The sequence below is a fragment of the Castanea sativa genome, chromosome 7 (genome assembly GCF_040712315.1).
Source record: "Castanea sativa cultivar Marrone di Chiusa Pesio chromosome 7, ASM4071231v1".
Classification (NCBI taxonomy): Eukaryota; Viridiplantae; Streptophyta; class Magnoliopsida; order Fagales; family Fagaceae; genus Castanea; species Castanea sativa.
The window spans coordinates 4,540,303-4,561,189 of record NC_134019.1 but is presented as its reverse complement, the minus strand read 5'-3'; the positions used below and the strand labels follow the sequence as shown (position 1 = coordinate 4,561,189).

The following is a 20,887-nucleotide window of genomic DNA, read 5'->3' as shown; positions in this document are numbered from 1 at the left end:
CCGGCACAAATCCACGCCTCCATCGCCGTCACTGAGGGAAGTTTTCACTTCTGGCCACTGTGTCCTTCACACTGGAGTTCCTCTTCGTCGCAAAGTGGGTTAGTGATCAATGGCGAGATCGGCGATGGCGAGATCAGCGATAGCGAGATCGGCGTGCCGAAATCGACGATGGCAAGATCAGCGATGGCGAAATCGGCATGGCAAAATCGACGATGGCGAGATCGGCGATGGCGAGATGACGAGGTGAGACGGTGATGAGAAAATAGAAATCATCGGCGTGGCCAGAGAGAGAGAGAGAGAAAACAAATTTAATAAGCCAAATAGTGTTTGACATATATCTCCGTACCGTCTCATCTTTGAGACAATACTGTGCATATGTATTAAAAATTTTGGCATTTGGAACATCTCATGAAGCTCATATTTTGGAGTTTGGTGTGCCAAATGTGCCATATTTTGACATTTGACACATTTGGCATGCCTGATGAGAGTGCTCTTATCAAACCTTTCAAATGCTAAAAATCTTTTTTTTATTTAGCATTTTTAACCCAAAAGCTTGTTCCATCAAACCTATTAAATGATATAATTTTTGCAATTGATGAACAGTGCAATCTCATATTTGAGACTGCATTGTTCACCAATTGTAAAACTTTATATTATTTTTTTATTAAATGGGGCCCATTTTCTTTTCTTCTTTGTCTTTCTCATTCTATTTCTTCCCTGTTTCACCATTTCTCTGCTCTCTCTTTCTCCCTCTTCTCGACGTCTCTGCCTCCCTCTTCAACGAAACCCAAGCTGGAGCATCAACCCAAGCCGATTTTTTTTTTTATTCACTCAACGCTCTCTCTCTAATCTATCTTTCTCTTTCTTCTCTCACTTCTTTCTTCTCTCTTCTCTCTCTATGCTTCGCCGATGTGGTTTGCCGATGAGTGGGCTCCGCCGTTTGTGGGATGTCAATGGCTGTAGTCCGGTGATTGTGGTCATGGATCGTGGGTCCGATGGCTGTGGTCCGGTGGAGGCAATGGAGGTTTTTTTTTTTTTTTTCTTTTGCGTGGTTCTTCTTGGGTCCGATTAGGCTCTGATCATGCGAGGCCGACACAAAACGACATGCTATCAAATCTTTGATTTGATTTTGGGTCTTGATTTGGTTTTGGGATTTTGGGTCTTGATTTGGTTAAGGTGGGTCTTGATTTGATTTACAGGTGCGAAGGAGGATGTCAAGCCGCGCCATGGAAGAAGATGACGACGGGGAGGGAAGTGGTGTATGTGTCCTGCGAGTTTTGGTTCGGCGTGATATAGGTGGTATTGTAAAGTGGTGTATTATATATTATAAAATTGGGTTTTAAGATGCTAAATGCTATATTTTTTGAGATGTTTGATAAGAATGCTCTTACAAGGAAGTACTGTCACATTGAGGAGGAGAAGTGTAACGCCCTGGTTTTCGAATTACTGTTCCTCTTTTTTTTTTGAGAGACATCTAGTAGGCTTTTCTCTTGCACGTGACGCACAAAGAGAAAACTAAAAATTAAAATTAAAACTTTCACCCTTCCTTTAGTCCATTTGAAAGGTAAATAGTTTTAGCAAAAAATAAAATAAAAAAAATTGAAAGGTAAATAGTAGAACAGAAAGGTAAATCAAAGATGAATGGTAAGAATAAAAACAATTCAAATTTTCAGGGTAAAAAAATGTACTTTAAATTTTATTTTATTTTATTTTATTTTTGTAAGTTTAGTTTTATTTATTTATTTAATACTATTACACTCTTTTTCTGTTTTTAAGCATTTGGATTGTATTTATATGGGGAATGCTCAATAATTGTATTTAATTTTTCTACATTTTAGGTTGATTTTAGTGGTTTTTTAAATATCTATATATAAAAATATAAAAAAAACGGGGAAGTAAAAAAAAAAAATAACCTACAGTTTTATCATTTGGACACATTAAGGGTCCGTTTGGATAGAACTTATTGCTGAAAACTGAAAACACTGTAGTAAAATAATTTTTAAATGTGTAAAAAGTACTGTTCATGCCAAAAAGTACTGTTCATTGGCCTAAAATCACTGTTCATGGCCAATGAACAGTGACAAACACGCTGAAAAAAAAAAAGAAGGAAGGCCAGACATGGACGCTGGACGTGGAAGCTGAATCCAAACACATTCTAAATCTCAAATTTTCATACTTGTAGTTGAATGTAATAAAAAATAAAACCACAACAAATCCCACCCTTGCAAATGGAATGCACATCTATGAAGGTATGGATTTAATTAAGGTGTCATATAAATGTTTGGAGTTTAGTGTGTTCTAATAATAAAACTTTGAGATTGATATTTAAGGGGATCACTATAGCATTTTCGTAAATGCAAAAGATTATAGACCTACTGACGTGGCAAGTTTTTTAGCAAAAAATTAGCACTTTTATTTTTTATTTTTCAAGGATTTATTTTTTATTTTTCAAGGATTGGTGTGATTGCTCTTAGCTGTAGTGTCACCTTTAGTTTGGAAATTCCAACCCGTGACTTTTGGTGTTTTATTGTGTCCATACCATTTTTTGTGGATGCAGTAAACTATTAATTTGTTTATGTTGTGGGCTAGTATAGTCATTGTCTTATGTATTTAATAAAACATGGATTAGTTGGAGCATATTTTGGTGGCCATTTGTTAGGCCCAATAGGAAACCAGTTGATTTTTGGTGTAGGTCGAGATAGACCTCTCAGATCTTTTATTCAATCATTAGAAATTTTACCAGTTAAGTTAACTTGAACCCATCACTTGTAAAGTTAATTTTTAAATTACATTATTATTATCCATAAAAAGAGGTGGCCCCATCAAATTTGAGAAGGCACCATCCTTTTCAATGCACAATCCTTTCCAAACAACAATAAATCTTTTGAGACTTGTTAAGGTACACTCCACTTGACAATACACCCACAATTTCAAGAGTGACATCCACATTTTTTGAGAATACCCACATTTAAAACATTGAAATGATTCCTAAAAAAACAAAAACAAAAAACATTGAAATGAGTGTGGTGGACCCAAGTGAAATGCCTAGTGAGACGCCGTGTAAATCTTTTCATTGAAAAATCTGGTAGCTGTAGCAGAACTCATCAGGATAACATACATAACTAATCCCCAATGGATCCTAAAAAAAAAAAAACTCACCCCCAATGAATGGTCAGTCAAAGTTGAACGTTCAAGATTAGGAACGCAAGTTCATGAAATGTTTATGTGCATCTGATCCTAAAAATCCAACTAAATTATACTTCTAGTATATTATAGCTGTATATTGGCCATAAGTTTGAAAATTCACAATTTCACATTATATAGAAATTAATAATAAAGATTAGAAATTAATCTGCATAATACAACTAACCTGTACTCCAAACAAATCAACCTTCATCTTTAATTTTTTGTTTATAATTATGAAACCAATTACAAACTCACATTACAATCGCTGCATAACCATGCCCTTAAGCTTTTACCCCATTTGGCCTCTCATGAAGCATGTACCAAAATGCTGTGAAGCAAGTTTAAAGCACAATGGCAGCATGGTTTATTAATGCTGGCTGCCTTTATGTCTTACTCTGGTATAATCAGCAAGAGGGCAACCAAAAAAAAGGCATTGCTCTCTGTCTCTCTCTCCCCACAAGCAAGATTTGTAATATGAATTCTTTAATTTACAAAAGAACCCTCAATTTTCTTTCTAATCAAGGCAAAATTGTTTCTTTTTTCTTTTATTTATTTTTTTAATTTTACATGTCAGCAATCAGTTTTTTAATCAGCAGCAAACTTTTTTGTTTATGGAGGGATGAGGAGAGAGACAGAGAGAGGATGAAATCACATTTTCTTTTTATAAATAATGCTAAATTGTATCAGATAAGCATGATTATTAAATATGCCCCACAGCATATCACCCATTTAGTTGAATTTTTCAGCTTTGAATGCAACTTGTGGATTGCGAATGTCATCCTGGCTTTGAATCAAACGAATCTCCAAACTACTTGATTGGGGATCGTATCCCACACTTCTATAGTCATTCAATGTCCTCTGCAGAAGTGCCTGCAAGGATGAGAAACACTCCAACAATCAATTTACAATTGTGCAATGATGAGAATCCAATCGCAGATGGTAACTGCAAGCCATAGTTTAATAATCTCAAAAGTAATGGTTCCTCTACTAATGTCTTCCTTTCTTCTTTTACTTTGTAGGCACACACATGCAAAAGTTTTACTTCATATACCAAATCTGAAGTTCCCCAACAGACCAAATATATGCATCAGAGAATGACTTTAAAGATCGAATTTGATGGTCAAACTAGTCAAAGCATGAAGAATTTAGATGCAGTAACCTTTTAATGCAATATAATATAAGTAAGAAGTTACTTAAATCAATATTATTTAATGATAAGTAATACGAATTCTGTTAAAAAATGAGAGTTATTTAGTCCATTGAACTCTACCAAAACACATTATGCTTGAGTGATGTCAACTCAATTAGGTTAGATATAAAGTAACGACCTCTTAATTGGATTAGGTATTGTCAGAGTTCTAAGTGAAACAAGAGGATATAATAAGATGAAAACATGGCCACACGTTTCACAAATAGAATTATTCAATATACCCAAGTGAAAATAGAAACCAAAGAGAAAATTTATTTCACTTCCCTAGATCTCCAATCTCTCAATGGCTCATAAAAAGAAGTTCATGTGCATGAAAGCATCTGGACTTGAATTCACCCAAAAGGATAACCAGAAAACTTTTCTTTTTGGGGATAAGCACGAGTAGAAGACTCTTAGTTACCAAATCCGTTGCAACTTCTTACAGAAAGCCAATAAAAACTCATCTCTTTAACATGTCATCCAAGTTTATGCCTATATATACAAGTTAGTGACCAACTTAATGTCACTTAGGGGGAAAAAAAATTAAAAAGATTCCTTTATTTTATCATTCTAGAAATACTTCCACTTAATTATGAAGGCAACCTTTAGTAATGAACTGCAAAAACAGAATAAATGAGTACCTGCAAGCTTGATACTGCAAGCTCTGCTGCCTTGTCAAGGTTGTCAGGATATTTCTAAATGGCACAGAAAATAATTATAAGTAGAAAATAAAATGTGATTGCCAAAAAAACTCTAGCATTTGGTTTGAGGTGTAATTAAATTTAGAGGCATTACATTGCTCCAACCTAGTAGAAGAGAGGTCATAAGATCTCCTGTTCCCTGCAAGCAATGCGCATAATGCTTGTCAATGTAGAACCTCTTATGAGGACATATTTGTTGCAATATAAGGAAGGTTGAAAGCACAAATAAGGATGCAAGGAAAAAGTTGCATCAAAATTAATAATCTAAGGAAACAAGTAAATGAAGAAAAATACATTTGAAGCTGATTCAATGAATAAAGCAGGAAGAGGAAGTGATTAAATAAGAGAACATCTTGCAAAAAGGGAAAAAGAATTAAGGGATTGAAAATGATGCTCAAAATGCTGAACGCAGTATTAAGAAACAGATTTTTGACTTCCTGGAACACCAGGTGTATAGTGAAAGAGATAAAAGACTTAAACTATAAAACTAGTGATGCATAAAGGAACTGTTACATTGTTGCAGAGTTTTTCTATAGTTACAGTACACTGAGATGATGGGCATGAGATTTGGAGCCTAGTGAACTTCCAAATGATGTTAGAAGGCTCATAGGGTGGTATACTTTCAAAAGATGATACTTCTCAATTAAATTTATATCATAACCACCGCCCCCACCCCTTCCAAAAAAAAAAAACAGAAAAAGCAAAGCAGTCAAGAGTAGAATCAAATCTTGGATGGACTGGTAGCTGTATAAAATGATATAACAAGCCATCTTCAGTTTCTGGTGAGGAATCTCAAAGCCTTCAAAAGCTATACTGTTCATGTCAGTCCATATCATTTAGTAACTTTAAATGATTTTGCAATGGTTGACTTTCTTATTTTTATCTTTAAAAGAGACTTCCTCATCAGCCACTCTTTTTTTCTTTTTCTTTTTTTCCTTTGGGTGGGGGGAGTTAATAAGGAACCTGTATTGCAATAAAAGATCAAGTACAAAAGGTTCAGGGATAAGATTGAGGGTTATCTAGTACAAAAATTGAAAACTTTGAGCACATCCCCCTTCACCAATCAAAGATTTTGGAAGCCATGGTAGATGCTCTTCAGTAAGAACATTTATAAGGTAAAATGGGCAAGCTGCAATAAATATGATTTGTCTAGCTCGAGAATAAAAAATTGCATACTGCAACCAGGAGCACCGGGAGAGCATCTAAGAACTGGTATTAAGAAAGTTAGCCTAAGACCCCACCCACCAACCATGGAATAATGCAGTGTATGCAATAAACCATATATAAACTGATTTTTTTTTTTTTTCTAAAACGGAATTGTATGTTCTCCCTTCCTATGTGTAAATGATGTAATCCATTTTCCAAGTATTATGTGCACCATCAAGAAGCCCTTCATGTGTATTTGAATATTGAAGCAAAATATCTTTTATAAAATGAAGATTAATTGTGATAACGTGATTAAGGCAGCAAACTGGGATTAATAAAATGGACTTGTGCTTTATACCAGCTATAACTGAACTTTCTTCTAGTTTCTAATGATGAGCTGTTATATCATTAACATACACAATTTTTACTTTTTTCATAAGTAAAAATATTTTATCATGAAAGCTCAATTTTTTTTTTTTAAAGCACGCATAGTGCCATGTAATTTCATTTTTTTTTCTTTATTTATATACAATATTTCACCTCCTCAATTTTCATTTTTGTCCATCTAATGCAGATACAAACCAAATTATTCAAGTCATATGCATTTAACCTTGAAAAGACATTCCTAAATATCATTGCATTTTAAGATTTATGTCTCACGTGCCCTAGACATGCTACTTCAACAAATATGTCTCATATCTCGGGCCAGATCAAGTAACTTGTCAAATTCTCGCCATTTAGTGAAAAGCTTCATAAAATAAGCAATTCCCAGTTACCAATCAGTCTTAGCACCCCAGAGTACAAGCATGAAAGATTTGTATATGAAAGGAAGTTTAGTAACAATTCACCTACCGTGAAATATGCTGGAATTTTCGGAATAACAATTTTAAATTGCTCAGGAGATTGATCCTGTCACATGCAAGTTATAGAAAAAGAATAAGTGAGTAGATTGGCCAAAATCATATATTTTCAAATATCTCATTAAGGGGTAAGCATCTTAATTTAGTAACAAGAGATAAGAAGGTTTCATGAATTCACATTTATGAGAAACAAGTTTTGGAAGAGAGAGAGAGAGAGAGCACTATAAATTTCCACCTAAATAAATAGTTTGATAGGAAGCCATATAATTCACCAATCTACTCTCAACAAGAATAATATAGATGAAGATTTGAAGAGACAGCCACAATGAAATTCAAATTTTGGAAGTTTCTAATTTCATATAATTATAGTTGCTTCTCACATTTTCATACACCAGTAGATTACTTTTTTAGTTCAACATTTAAAGAAATTAAAAAGGGACTTGTCACCATATCTAAAAATTAATCAAAATAACCCTAAACCTCATATTGAAGAACTTCTTCCTCTGTTGTTTGTTTCCCACATGCACATTCCCCCCCACCCCCCGGGGCAAAAAAAAAAAAAAGAGTCACATTATACCATAGTAACAGAAAACCTACACTTTACACAAACTAAAGGTGTTTAAATATTTAGTGTTTGTTACACACACCAAAAATGAACAAAAATCGTGAACTGAAATCACTTTGGCTTGTGCGAATTAGTGAATGTGATTGCAGATACATGAGTCCCTACCAAGTGTATTCTCTTCTTTTTTTTCTTAGTTTTTTAGATAACACAGGGAACCTTTCTAATGAAGAGCCCTATGCTGTGTAAGGTAATCCAAGGGCATTCACCCTTGACGAGCTAAGCAATCTATGCTCATGCCCTGGAGCCCCCTTCAGGTACATTCTTAGTGGCACACACCAGAAGACCAGCAGGCATTTCTAATGAAAGGAGAAAAAAATAACATAGACACATCCTATTACGCATACCAATGGACAAGAGAATCAATATTCCAAATTATATATATATATATAAGAGTAAAGCCAGTAGAGATAAATATATTCCAACAAAGAATCAATACTTAGCTAATAATATAATTAAGCATCTCAAAGTATGTGATGATGTCCAATGAGGAAATAGTAGCACAGTTTCACACTTAAGATTCCATAATGACCAAGTTTAAGCCATAGTTGAAATCTCAAACCATAACTACATCTAATACAAAGGTTTACCTTCTCCTTCTTATGACTGCCAATAAGATGAAGACTGCCATCAATAACTATGCTTGTAATCACTACCTGCGATCAACCAGAATATATACATTACACTTTGGAAAACATTCAGAATATATACATTATACTTTAAAATTCAGAGATAAAGGGAGGTGTATTATGCTTGAAGTTCATGGACAAGTTCCTTACATTTTCCTTTCTTTTCTTTTCTTTTTTAAATTAATTTTTATGTTTGATAAGTAAAAAAAAAAATTAATAATATGAAAATTTTATTAATAAGAGGAGAAACCTAAGCATACGGGTTGTAAAAAGGAATCCCCCAAAGAATTACAATCAAATATTATCAATGAATCTATAAAAGAAATATAAGAAACATTGCCAAATGCATTAGACAACTCAAACCAATTGTACAAATAGAATGTCAAGTCAAGAGTAGATAACTCAATTCCATTAAAGGTTCAATTGTTTCTCAATGCCATTGAAGGTGCGATAGAAGCAGATTTTTTATATCTTCCAAACATTTCTTGCCAACAAAAAAACAGATCAACCACCATTCAAAACACCACCCATTTAACCGTATATGTCACAAAGAGACCAATGGTCATTAGCAACCATAAAACATCGATTCATCAGAATGATATTATGTTTAATTAGTTTAAAATTTTCCCAATGCCACCGTGAAATAAAAAATGCACCATTTCTATGAATTTTACAACCCCAAATACCCCTAGGGGCCTTACTAAGAACAGACATTGAATTGACCATCACATCTTAGCTTCTAATTTGACATATCAGCCCCTCCAATTTTCGGCATTTATAAAATGTTTAGATAGTATTTTAAGGGAGGGAAGCTTAAGTTACACAACATGAAGTGCTGTGTTTGCAAAGTGTAACTAACATGCAAATTTCTTAATGCTACCAATACAAACATTGGAGAATCTAGACTCATCAAATGCATCACAGACTTCAAAGAAGACAAACCATAGTGCTTATTTAATGGACCTATCTGATGCTCTATTAGCCATGATAAGCATGCAATCTTCAGCATATCACATTGTTGATTTATGGATTCAATTAATGGAAAATCTCATAACCCAGGAAAATGCTAACCATTTCTGAGAAAGCATAATGGATTCTCATGATTGCATAGACTAATTATTAAGAAGCTAATGGAGGTGACAGATTACTTATCAGGCATTAGGTGAGGCTTTAGGCTTTTATTATCATAATACCCCCATATTGGGGAGACTGGCAGAAATGATATAATTAGTGCATCCAAAGTTAGCTATGAATCTTCCCATCAAAAAAGATTTCACTTCATCCCAGTAACTTGCTCATGTGATTAATTCTAAGACACAGTGCTACAGCACACCTATAATGATGCCCCGTATTAATAATGTCCACTTAACTGCAGCATGCTGTAGATTTCAGACATCAAGACTATATCTACAGTTCTTTGCAATGATCCATGTGCATCATGGAGCAGGCTTGTTTAAAGGGGTTAGGAATCGATATTTAATACCAGAGCTTATAGAAACCGTATTTAATAGCAGATCATAGAAGACAAGACCATTAGCAGTTTATATTCTTCTGCATTTGCTAATATTTTCTTTTCATTACAAATAAGCATTAAAATCACAAGCTTGAGTGATCATTTTTACCAGATATTGGTACCATACAAATATGGTTGCCTCATTGACTTGGACACATTTGTAATCAAATATCAACAGATTTTTTTTATTAGTAAAAAACTTCAATTACAAAGCACTAAGAAAGTTGCAACCCTAGTACAAAAGGTACTACAACTTCACCAATGCAGGATAGCAATAGACAAATGATAATTTACCATGGTACATAAATTAGACTCCCATATTCAAAGAAGTGAAAGAATCATAGGTCTTAGAGGGTTCAATATATTATGATATAACAAAACCTTTGATGGTCCTGCAGCATGAAGGATGTTACAAGCTTCCCGACCATCTCTTTCAGAGCCAATCCTGTGACAAGTATATCACATCTTTAGGCATGAGCTACAGCAATGCAAAGGCAAAGGATAGAGAAAAGAATACAAGCTTATCTTTTATAATATATACTAAGATTCGCTTCTGAAATTTTATTAGTCTAAAACTTCAAGTAGTAGCAGATTCAAATGAGGATATGAAAACAAAAAATAAAAAAAACTTATAGGTAAAATTTAATGTGTTTATGAGTTCAACTCAACTCTTACGTATTTATATATTAATACACACATTTAAAGAAAGACATAAATGCAGGTGAGGAGGATGGATGAGGGCTCCTAATAGAAAGAGTAAGTGAATGGCAAAACAGGTGCAAAATGCAATCTACTCCAGCATAATAACACAGGACATATATGTATGTGTCCCATTATTGGTTGAAACATTAATTTCACTTTGTATGAGATGATATCAACTAATTATATTCTTCCATAAAAGTAGTTAAGGACTGGATTAGAAGCCAACAAATAACACACAAGTTAGGGGAAAGCAAAGATAGTGACCCTTTTAAAATTTCATATTCCAATTTTTTGAACACTTTACTCTTTATTTTCTACTCGTTTAGTTAACTTTTATCTGCTAAACTTATTTCCATGCAAATTTCCAATAATCCGAAACAAGTAGAGAAGAGGGAAAAAAATGAGAATCATATGTTGAAGACCTATATGGTATATCTAGACATATCAAGATGTAAAAGACTCATACTCAAAAAGATAAGCTACACCAACCCTATCAAGGTATAAGTAGATACCTGAATCCAGTCAACTGTTCTGCTTCAAACTGGTTGGGAGTCAACATTGAAGCCACTGGGACAACCTAGTCATAAAGGAATACCAAAATGTTACCATCACATCAATTTTTATATAAACTTTGCATTAAGAACATTAATATCAATTGGTAATTATTCATGATTAAATGATTACTCCAGCTCTCCCATATTCACGATCTCATTGACAAATTCCAAACACAGTTAAAGATATTGGTCTTACATAATTTTTAGCTTTAGTAGTAGTCAAGAACATCCAAATATTCCAAAGTTCATATCCAAATTGCATATATGAAAAGGATAAGATATTATAAGTATGCATATTAAAAAACATATAATGGATATCAGATTGCTCACCTTTTCACGATATACTGATACCAGCTCTGAAGGAACATAGAGCTTTCCTTCATCACCCAGCACTGGATCACAGACTAGCCATGAAAATCCAAATATCAATTAGATATACATGAAAAAGTTTTTCCCCATTTTGAGGGCAAAAAAAGATATATAAACGGACATTAACATTCCCTAAGACACAATTAGTATGCTTCACCTATTAGTCTTAAGCTAAAAGGCAACAAAGAAACACTGTTGTATATTTATCACACTTAGAACCATCTATTGCTTCATTACAATGTTGTGTCAGATTTGTGGAGCCATGTATTTAGAACATTTGGGATTCCTTGGGTTTTACTGGAAACAATTATTGACCTTTTGTTTAGATGGAGGAACTGGGTTGTTAGGCATTCATCAGATATATGGAATATGCTTCCATCATGTTTGATGTGGACCATATGAAGGGAACGTCATCAGCGCATTTTTGAAGATGCGGAAAGTACGGGTCTCAGCTGCTAGCAACCTTTACTAGTTCCTTATATGAGTGGTCCCATGCACAGAGATTTATGAACAGTGATTCCATACCTATTTTTATGGATATGCTGTCTTTATGTATATGATCTTTTCTTGTTGAAGTTCTTTAGGCTTCTTTGTGATCTTTGTACATGAAGCACCTTTCTTTAATAAAATTTTTCTTATCTATCAAAAAAAATATATGACACTTGAAGCCTAAATATAATAAACAGATACTGGATATTTTATCAGCTCAAGCCAATAGTTTATTCTCTTCAAATCTTCTATTTAAGTATATAATCTCTTTAATATTTGGCTTATGGGGCACTTTAAACTGAGTGTCCAACTTATAAAGCCAGTATGACCTACAGATTTACTTGTACAAAAACTCATTTCTAACCTAACCATAATTGTCACCAGCAGCAGCCACAGCTGCATCAACTACAATAGGTAACAGCAGTGCCTCATCCAAACTACTTTGTGCCAGAAATCAAAAACCATGTTTTATTTTTCCACCATATTTTAACTACGTAGATTGTTTTATTTTAGTCTTTACATAAATCGATATTTTTCAGTATAGAAAGAGCGCAACATGAGATGTACCAAAAGGTAATAAAAAATTACCATAAATCAATATAATCTGTCAAAGTACTTTTCTTTGTACAAATGAGTATACAGCTGGAAATTTTACATCATAGTGAGAACAGTATATTCAAGTAAAAAGTACAACATGTCCTATGAACTCAACAGATCAAAGCCCTCACAAACTACTTTTCTCTAGTCACTAGTATCTAGGTCACTGTCTTTTATGGCAATGACTGAAAAAATTAGTAGTCCAATCTTTATCTGAAATGTAATGTACTCACCATATATAAGTTTCGGGTTTATAGAACGAAGCTTATTGACAACTTCCAATATAGTGTTCAAAAAAGAAACTGAACCAATATAACCTGCAAATAAATTAGTCAACACTTAACGCCATGTAAAATGAAAAAGAACATGTCCCAATAAAGAACAGATCATAGAAATTGAACAAAATAGCCAGATAACAGGAAAGCAATTTTGATCATAGTTTCTCAGAGAAGGAAGAAATAAAAGGGCACTATGGAAAATGTGTCTGAGTTAAAAGCAAACACAATCAGAGGAAGATCCAAATACACATATAATTCTTTCAAACAGTCAGAAATAAACTCAATTTTCAAAATAATAGATTTTTTAAGGGTAAATAATGCAATATTATTGATAGAGATAAAACTTTATTTTTCACAATGATAAACACTAAGGATCAAAAGGCATACAAACAATCACAAAAATATCAAGTGGAAGGTCTAACTAAAAAATGAATGAACATTGTGAACAACAATTCCACTATAATCCACATCAAACAGCCCAGCACCATATTCCAAACATCTGAGCCATATTTCCCAAACCAGTTTCTCCAACAAAACAATAGACTTGCAGCAGACCCCAGCATGACCCAGTGAATCCCAAACATCAGAAACACATCTGAGAGAGCATGAGCAAAATCACAGTAAATTAAGAGGTGGTCCACTGTTTCCCCATTCCTTCAACACATACAACACCAATTCACTAATGGCAAACCCCTCCTTGTAAGATTATCCAACATAAGGATCCTACCTGAAGCTGCTGTCCACATAAAGAACACCACCCTCTTAGGACTTCAAGGAGGAAATTGACATCTTAAGTTAGAAAAATTATTTTCCATGCCCTTAGGTAACATAAATAAAATAATATCTATCAGATCTCAAGCTAAACCCTTTGTTATACCTATAAAAATATTTAGAATCAATATTCTCTATCAAGGATCAGAAATGACTTTGCTTACATAACTTTGGAATAGGAAATTGACACTTAAAGAAGAAAATAAATTTTCTACTCCCTTACTAGGTAACATAAATAAAATACAAATCTATCAGATCTCAAGCTAAAACCATTTGTTATGCCTTTAAAAATATTTATAATCAATATTCTCTATCAAGGATCAGGAATGACTTCGCTTACATAACTTTGGGGAGCACATAAATCAGTTTTCACTATCTCTCATGGAGATTTGCGTTAAAAGAAACGGGTATTTAATTATGAACATCCAATGGGCAGATGACCCTGTCAGTTGATCATACAATCATTGTGAAATCAAGTTTAATGTCACAAGACTCCAAAGACCCAGATTTAGTTAACCAAAAAAGGTGAGCAGGTCATTAGTAGTTCATGGTGCTCTTTTTTGGGCAAAACAACCCTCCATACAAAAATCTAGCAAAACGGTTTCCAACTTTCTGGTTAGTAAAAAATTCATTATAAGCAAAAGAAAAAAACTTTGGCCCTCGTGGGCTTAGCTCCACATTGCTAAGGAGTGATGAGGTTGAGTGTTGATAGGTGCCTAAACTACCTAGGAGGTTAGAGTATTCCTTTTGAGGTGATTTAGGGAATAGATCTCATCCACTCATCTCCTTCTTCAGTGACTAAGCAGGAGTTAAAAAAATAAACTTTCATTGCAAAATATAGGCCAGATCCATAGTACACTAGTGATGCAAGGAGCACCAACATCATTTAAGATTTTATTTTTGAACTTGAAATTAATTGTCTTTGAATTTGAATTTGGATTTTGGATTTTTAATGTTGAGGGTTCATGGAATTTTTTTGGATATTTCCGTTTGGGCATAATTCTTCATACCCTATTTAACTAGTGATCTTGTAATTGGGAAATGCAATGTAATTTAAATATGAAAATTATTATTTGAGAATGTTTTTATCTTTGTTTGGTGGTGATGTGGTGATGCCTAGGGCTTGCAGGCTGATTCTAGGTAGTGAAGCCTAGGGTTTGTTCTGTTTATCTCTTTTGTTCCTCGTTTATCCCCATTTTCGTACACTTTCCTACATCAACTAGACATATACCATAGACCACAAAATGGAAAAGAAATATAAAACCAAATCAGATCTAAAAGGCAAAAGACCCAAAAATTTACAAGGAGTTCATTGGACAAGATCTTATAGATGTCAAAAGCTGATTAGGTAGCTAAGGGTTGGAACATGAGGATAGTAATAGAGTGCACTGCACTATGGTCTACTAACATGCACCATAGAGTCAATATTACCATTGGGCATAAATTATGTCAAACTAGAATTAGAAAATATCTCAATGCCTGCCTCAAAATAGACACCTTCCTACTTCCAAGTAGATCATTCTTTAGTTCTATCTAGACACTGTTAGGGCTTGGGTTGATACAATCAAAGGAAAAAGCTTTTGGCATTTGAAACCTCGTACATTGAGGAAAGCATCTTTCTTTTTTATGATGTAGGAGAACTTCACTCAGATTAGTTGCACATCATAGAGCATATTGTACAACAATCCTCACTGTTGATCAAACTCCTACGAGCAACTGACCCCACATTGAGGAAAGCTTCTAAAACTATGGATCCATGCAAGAAGTAAAATTCAGCATATAATTGGTAATAGTTTATATATAACTGGCACCAAGTGGATCCCTTGTTAGGGAAATTTGGGAAAAAATCCAAAAGACTCAAGTTTAGGGGAAAAAAAATCAGATGACAGATGGTGAAGCATGGTAGTGGACTGCCAGTCGGTTTGTGGAATGGATAGACCTTAAAAGAGCTACAGGAGTTAATTTTATGTCTTGTACTGGTAGAATTAGGATAGAATTATCTTGTAGATTTTTTTTTGTTTATATTTAAGTAAATATTTCATTAATGAAATGAAAAAGGGCGCAAGTCAACCCATGTACACAGGATGTATAAAACAGGTACACCAGCATTAGGAGAATTATCGTGTAGGACTTATAGATTCGTTGTAAGCTTGAGCTTTTCTTCATGGACTCTTTTTTTTTTTTTTCCTTTTTTTAATGAATAAGTGGAAAAGTGAGTATATATCCAGTACATTTTAACTGGTTTCAGGATCTATTGTAATCTTTTTCTAGATTTTTATGCCCTGTACTGGTAAAATTGAGATAGAATTATCTTGCAGAATTTTTTTTATATGTAAAAATTTTATTAAAGAAACGTAAAAGGGGCGCAACCCATGTACACAGGATGTATGCACAGGTACACCAACATTGAGAGAATTATCTTATAGATTTTATAGATTCTTTGTATGCTTGAGCTGTTCTTAGTGGATAGTTGAGTATATATCAAGTATCCTTTACTGTATTCACAACCTATTGTACTCTTTTCCTAGATTTGACTAAAACCTTTTTTATTAATTATCCACACACAAAAAAAAAAGTGCTAGGCAAAGTCTAGGTCTAGAGACCAGAATTTTGAATGGTACAAGGTAGTTTGGATTAGGAATTCGTACGCAGGAAAACATTTATATTGTGTTTGGCTTGTACAAGAAATAGGCAGTGATCTACTACAACAGACTAAGATATTTGAACAATCGCTATAGTTAACTTATATGAAAATATTTTAATATGGAGCTCAAACATACAAAACCATTTATTCATCTCTCAAATTCTTCAATGCCTCTTAAGAGGAGCCATCTGCAGGAGTAGCTATCTAAATCTCAATATAACTCATCAAAAATGATTTTGAGATTGTTAAAGCATCAACCAGAAACAATTACAGGAGGTTCTGTTAAACATGCTTCCTCTGCCATGCATGGTTCCCATCTATAAACAACTAGAACCAGATCCTGTTTTTTCTTATAAATACTTGTAGATGACAAAAAAAAAAATCTCCTCTCCTGTCTCCAAAAGGTTTGTTAAACAAATCCCTCTCCAAAGATAATATACAGCTACCATGGCACACAAGACCAAAGATCCAAGAATTAAATGACAATTACAGAAAATAGTTTTAACATACCTGTTAGTAAATGAGTGTAGTATAATAAATTATTCGCTTCAAGGCCTTCTATTAGTTCCCATAGCTGCTGTCCATTCAAAACTTGTCCCTTAAAACTTGGGTATCCTGCATCATTTTTCAAGTAGGCTAAACCAGGGTTACACCTTTGTTAGACAATGCCCAGACTATACAGATCGATAGATGACATCGCACCATAAGTCAGGCCTCAGAGTTTCTGAGTCTGTTCGGGTGAGGTAATAGTAGCAGCTTGCCTGTGTGATTTGAGAATTGCACTGAATTAATTGGATCCACATCATAGCCCAATAGTTGTAGAGGGAAGACGGCTGATTTATTTCCAACATATCCCTAAGGAATAGAAGCACCAATGGCATTAGGTATATATACTGTTACAGCCTCAATCTAGATAGTGCCCAAAGTATACGCTGAACAGATGTTTGGGACTCCATATGGAATGGAATACTTGATTCAAAGTAAAATTTAAAAATATATATATATATATATATATCTTGTTGTACACAAGGAAATTAGTATAAATTACATCAATACAACAACAAAAATTTAAATTTTAAGCTTGAAACATACTGTTTCAGTTACAATGCTGCTTTGGGGAAGATACACACAGAACTCATTTCAAATGCTTTCCAAAACAAAAAAGAACAAGATCATTCCCTTTGTTGTCAAAAGACCTAACAATTTGTAGATGCACTGACACCATCATTCTAGAGAGGGTTCACAGACAAACGATTATGATATATATTAACACTTCGCATGAGAATTAATTGAATGTATGGGGACACAAATCATAGTATCAGATTTTCAAGACGAATGATAGCATAAATCCAAATATCTACCCGTTTATTTTTTAGTTTTTCACAATTGGGTTGTTTGAAAAAAAGTCATACCTAGAAAATAGTGAAGTTAAAAACAACTATAATTTGGCAGTGTAATTTGATAACGCATTACCAAATGCACAACCAAAGTGGATTAGTTGGTTGCTTTGCAAAACAAATCAATCCCTTCTTTTATTGATTTCCTTGATTCTTGTAATTTTTGTACTTGAATTGTTGACCCCTTGTACACTCCCTGTACTAGGGTGTCTCTTTTTTTATATCAATAAAACTTATTACTTATCAAAAAAAAAATATTGGCTTTTGAATGCAGTTCCAAAATCAATGAGAAGATCTTGTTTCACATGGCACATTCGTGCTTCTTAGAATAAAACACATTTCACATAACACACAGTTCCATACTTCTTTTTTTTGGCAAGCAAATTAGAGGCTATAGCCTGATTTCAGGAATCACAATTCATAAGAAAATACTCATAAGTCTGAATATACCTTCCTCAACAAATAGCCAGTGTGCATTAAATTTCAGAATACTTCAAATAAAACCAATTTGATGATGACTACAGAATAAGTAATTCAGCTCCTACAGGTATATTTTTCTTGAGCTGCTTGGCACATTCTATAGTGCCTTCATTCTCCCTCTACTTTCACAAACTCCCAAGGGGTTCCCACAAGAATCGGCAAACGAGGATTAATAACAAATCTTCTCAAGCTTGATGGCACTTTCAAGTAGATTAACAGTAAGATCAATGTTTATTGCACACCCCACAAATCCCACTATTTCCACCTCCCTGAGGTGCTCATTAGGATATTTAATAGCCTTCCTTAATTCCTTTTCTCTCAGGCCCATAACAGCTCTAAAGCTATTTTTTGTAAAAAAGGTGCCACCTCTATTATTGATATAAAAAAAATGAGGGCCATGAGGCTCATTCCATCACTTGCACGTACTCCCCATTTAGGGTATCTAAGTCTGGCCAATGTTTGAAATTTTGGGGATTCCATATTTTGATAAGAAGAGATTAAAAATTAAAGCATCAAAAAAGGTAGCTTGACAGAAGACAAAATGCACAATTCAGAGGATCACATCCACCAACATCTACATCTAGAAGATGGGGCAAGGCCAAAAGACTCAAGATTTGGAGCAAAAATCTCAACACTTTTAAATTCAAAACAACATCTTATGTTTAAATACTTCAACCCCAGTGATAAACCGCAAATCTTCAGAGTCACTAGATCTTCAGAATAGGCAACATGTAATCTTTCAAGCAAGGGACAATTGGAAAGAAGGTGCCCAAGAAGCTCGCCGGTTACATGTACGTACATTAGAGTGAGGGATGTCAGGGACTTGATGCAAGATACTCCAACCACAGAACTTTTGATGCTAGTAAAACGTTCATGTGGAAATGTATTACACATTTGTTTTTGGCATGCCTCTGTTGGTGTAAAAAGTCCAATTCAAGCGTCTTAACTCCCTTGGAGATTGCAAAGTTAATCCAACCATCAATGTGATGTTTATGATGTATATCAACTCAAAACAAACTCTAAACTAGTCTATATTTGAGCCATGTACTCTTAGAACATGGTTCAACCGTTTCACAAACTTTCTCCTTTCAAATTTCAATTTTTTTTTCTTTTCGTCAGCAACGTCCCAAAAAGTATCTGGATCATCAAATTCCAAACAACCAGTGAAGAATGGCCACAGATGTTTCCATCTATGAAAAAGAACACTGGTTCCAACTGCTTCTTTCATAGTCAAGAAAGGCAGAATCGAGACTAGCATTTCATCTGGCAACTGACTTATACGGTCCTCCAAATCCTTGTCGTTGGAAGACAGAGGCAGAGGAGAGTCATTGATTGAGGAGAAGGGTATAAATAACAAATAATGACACAACACCCATTCAATCTAATCTAACCCTCATCCTCCTTTGTATAATTTTTTTTCCTATTCCTAGAAAGACTTTAACTTGTGTGCTTTCTTCATGTTCATGTTGGGAAAGGAATAGAATTCCTCCTCCCATTGAATTCTCCAATCACAGAGTTCTGTACTTTACATTACCACAATGAAACAAGCTAATAATTTCTAATGCACACATTATAATAAATATATATATATATATATATATATATATATATGAAAATTAACACCAACACCAACATCGAAACTAACTGAGATTAAATTAACGAACTACCATTAAATGCAAAGATTACATACAAACAAACTCCATTAATCAATTGAAAAGCAAGTCATGTTAAAATCTAGTCCAGGCGAAATTTTCAATGTTGACAAGATAAAAATGACAAAAACAAATTCCCCTTTCACTTTCTCAAGTTTCTCGGCAGCCAAACAGAGGATAAGCAACTAAACATCCAAAAAAATTAACAAATAAAATAAACAGCAATACCTGAACTGTGTGAGATTGAATACTGAGAACTCGACCGGTCTCCGAAGGTAGAGCCAAGGAAAGTAACGGAGGTGCCATTTCTGAATTTCGCAAACTTCTTGACCTTCAATACCATTCAAAAAAAAAAAACAAAACAGTGAAGAAGAAGAAGATAAAACAAACTAAAAAATGATCAAAAAGAATAAGATTTTCAAGGAAAAGAATTTACCGGAAAATGTGAGTTTCTCGGGAAATTGAAATTCTAGAGTGAGAAGAAGTGCCGAGTCTCAGAGACCGCAACAACATATATTATATTCTGTTGAATATTATATAGAAGCGTGGAGCCCGGCGCGAGAGAGAAATTTGGAAAAGGTCTGAAGATTGAGGGGTTGGTATTTAGCTATTTATACTTAGAAGAAGGATATGACGTGGATTTTTCCCGCAAATTTACGAAAATGCCACTGCCTATTGGGCGGCGGCTTTGATTTTTTTGGGAGATACGTGTATCTGTAGCTGTTTTCAAAAGTAAATTTTAAAAGGATTCAGATCCTCTAGAGTTCCTAGGGAACTCTACCAAGTAGAGTTCATTAAATCCTAACCACTCTTTAATGATTTAATGATTTATCAAGATTTCATTAACAATCATCTTAATTGTTTTGTTTACAACATTATTTTATTATTTTAAGAATATTATTAATGAAATGCTGACATGGCAGAATCTAAACCATTAAATCATTAAAGAGTGGTTAAGATTTAATGAACTCTACTTGGTAGAGTTCCTAAGAACTCTAGAGGATCTGAATCCATTTTAAAATTCAAATCTTTTATTGGGCTAAAAGATTATGTGTTAACTAGAACCTATAAATGGGTTGAAGATACCAAAGTTGAAAATTGAGTAAAG

At 34.0% G+C, this 20,887-nt stretch overlaps 1 protein-coding gene and 1 pseudogene across 2 annotated transcripts; both read right to left on the bottom strand.

Moving 5' to 3' along the window:
* Window positions 1–3,827: 3,827 nt before the first annotated feature.
* On the bottom strand, window positions 3,828–20,362 carry LOC142642767 (pyridoxal kinase). Of its 2 annotated transcripts, none has more exons than XM_075817188.1 (13): window positions 20,216–20,362; window positions 20,008–20,110; window positions 17,012–17,105; window positions 16,761–16,865; window positions 12,791–12,859; window positions 11,433–11,506; window positions 11,061–11,125; window positions 10,228–10,291; window positions 8,295–8,360; window positions 7,075–7,131; window positions 5,171–5,215; window positions 5,017–5,070; window positions 3,828–4,056 (listed from the first exon to the last, which is right to left on the bottom strand). In XM_075817188.1, exons 1-13 carry the CDS (start codon window positions 20,290–20,292, stop codon window positions 3,916–3,918), a joined length of 1,014 nt encoding a protein of 337 aa, XP_075673303.1. In that variant the 5' UTR covers window positions 20,293–20,362; the 3' UTR covers window positions 3,828–3,915. The 2 variants fall into 2 exon arrangements, with proteins under 2 accessions (XP_075673303.1, XP_075673302.1); XM_075817187.1 differs by having other exon boundaries at window positions 12,791–12,874; window positions 20,216–20,356.
* LOC142643098 (putative F-box/LRR-repeat protein At5g54820) lies at window positions 18,050–19,830 on the bottom strand (annotated as a pseudogene).
* Window positions 20,363–20,887: the final 525 nt, after the last annotated feature.

Excerpts from the sequence above, each read along its gene's own strand:
- LOC142642767 (XM_075817187.1), bottom strand. The coding sequence starts at position 20,292 with ATGTTGTTGCGGTCTCTGAGACTCGGCACTTCTTCTCACTCTAGAATT. Across the intron at positions 16,866-17,011 it reads GCAATTCTCAAATCACACAG|GATACCCAAGTTTTAAGGGA; the intron begins GCAAGCTGCTAC and ends AAAATGATGCAG. Across the intron at positions 5,216-7,074 it reads AAATTCCAGCATATTTCACG|GGAACAGGAGATCTTATGAC; the intron begins GTAGGTGAATTG and ends CATTGCTTGCAG.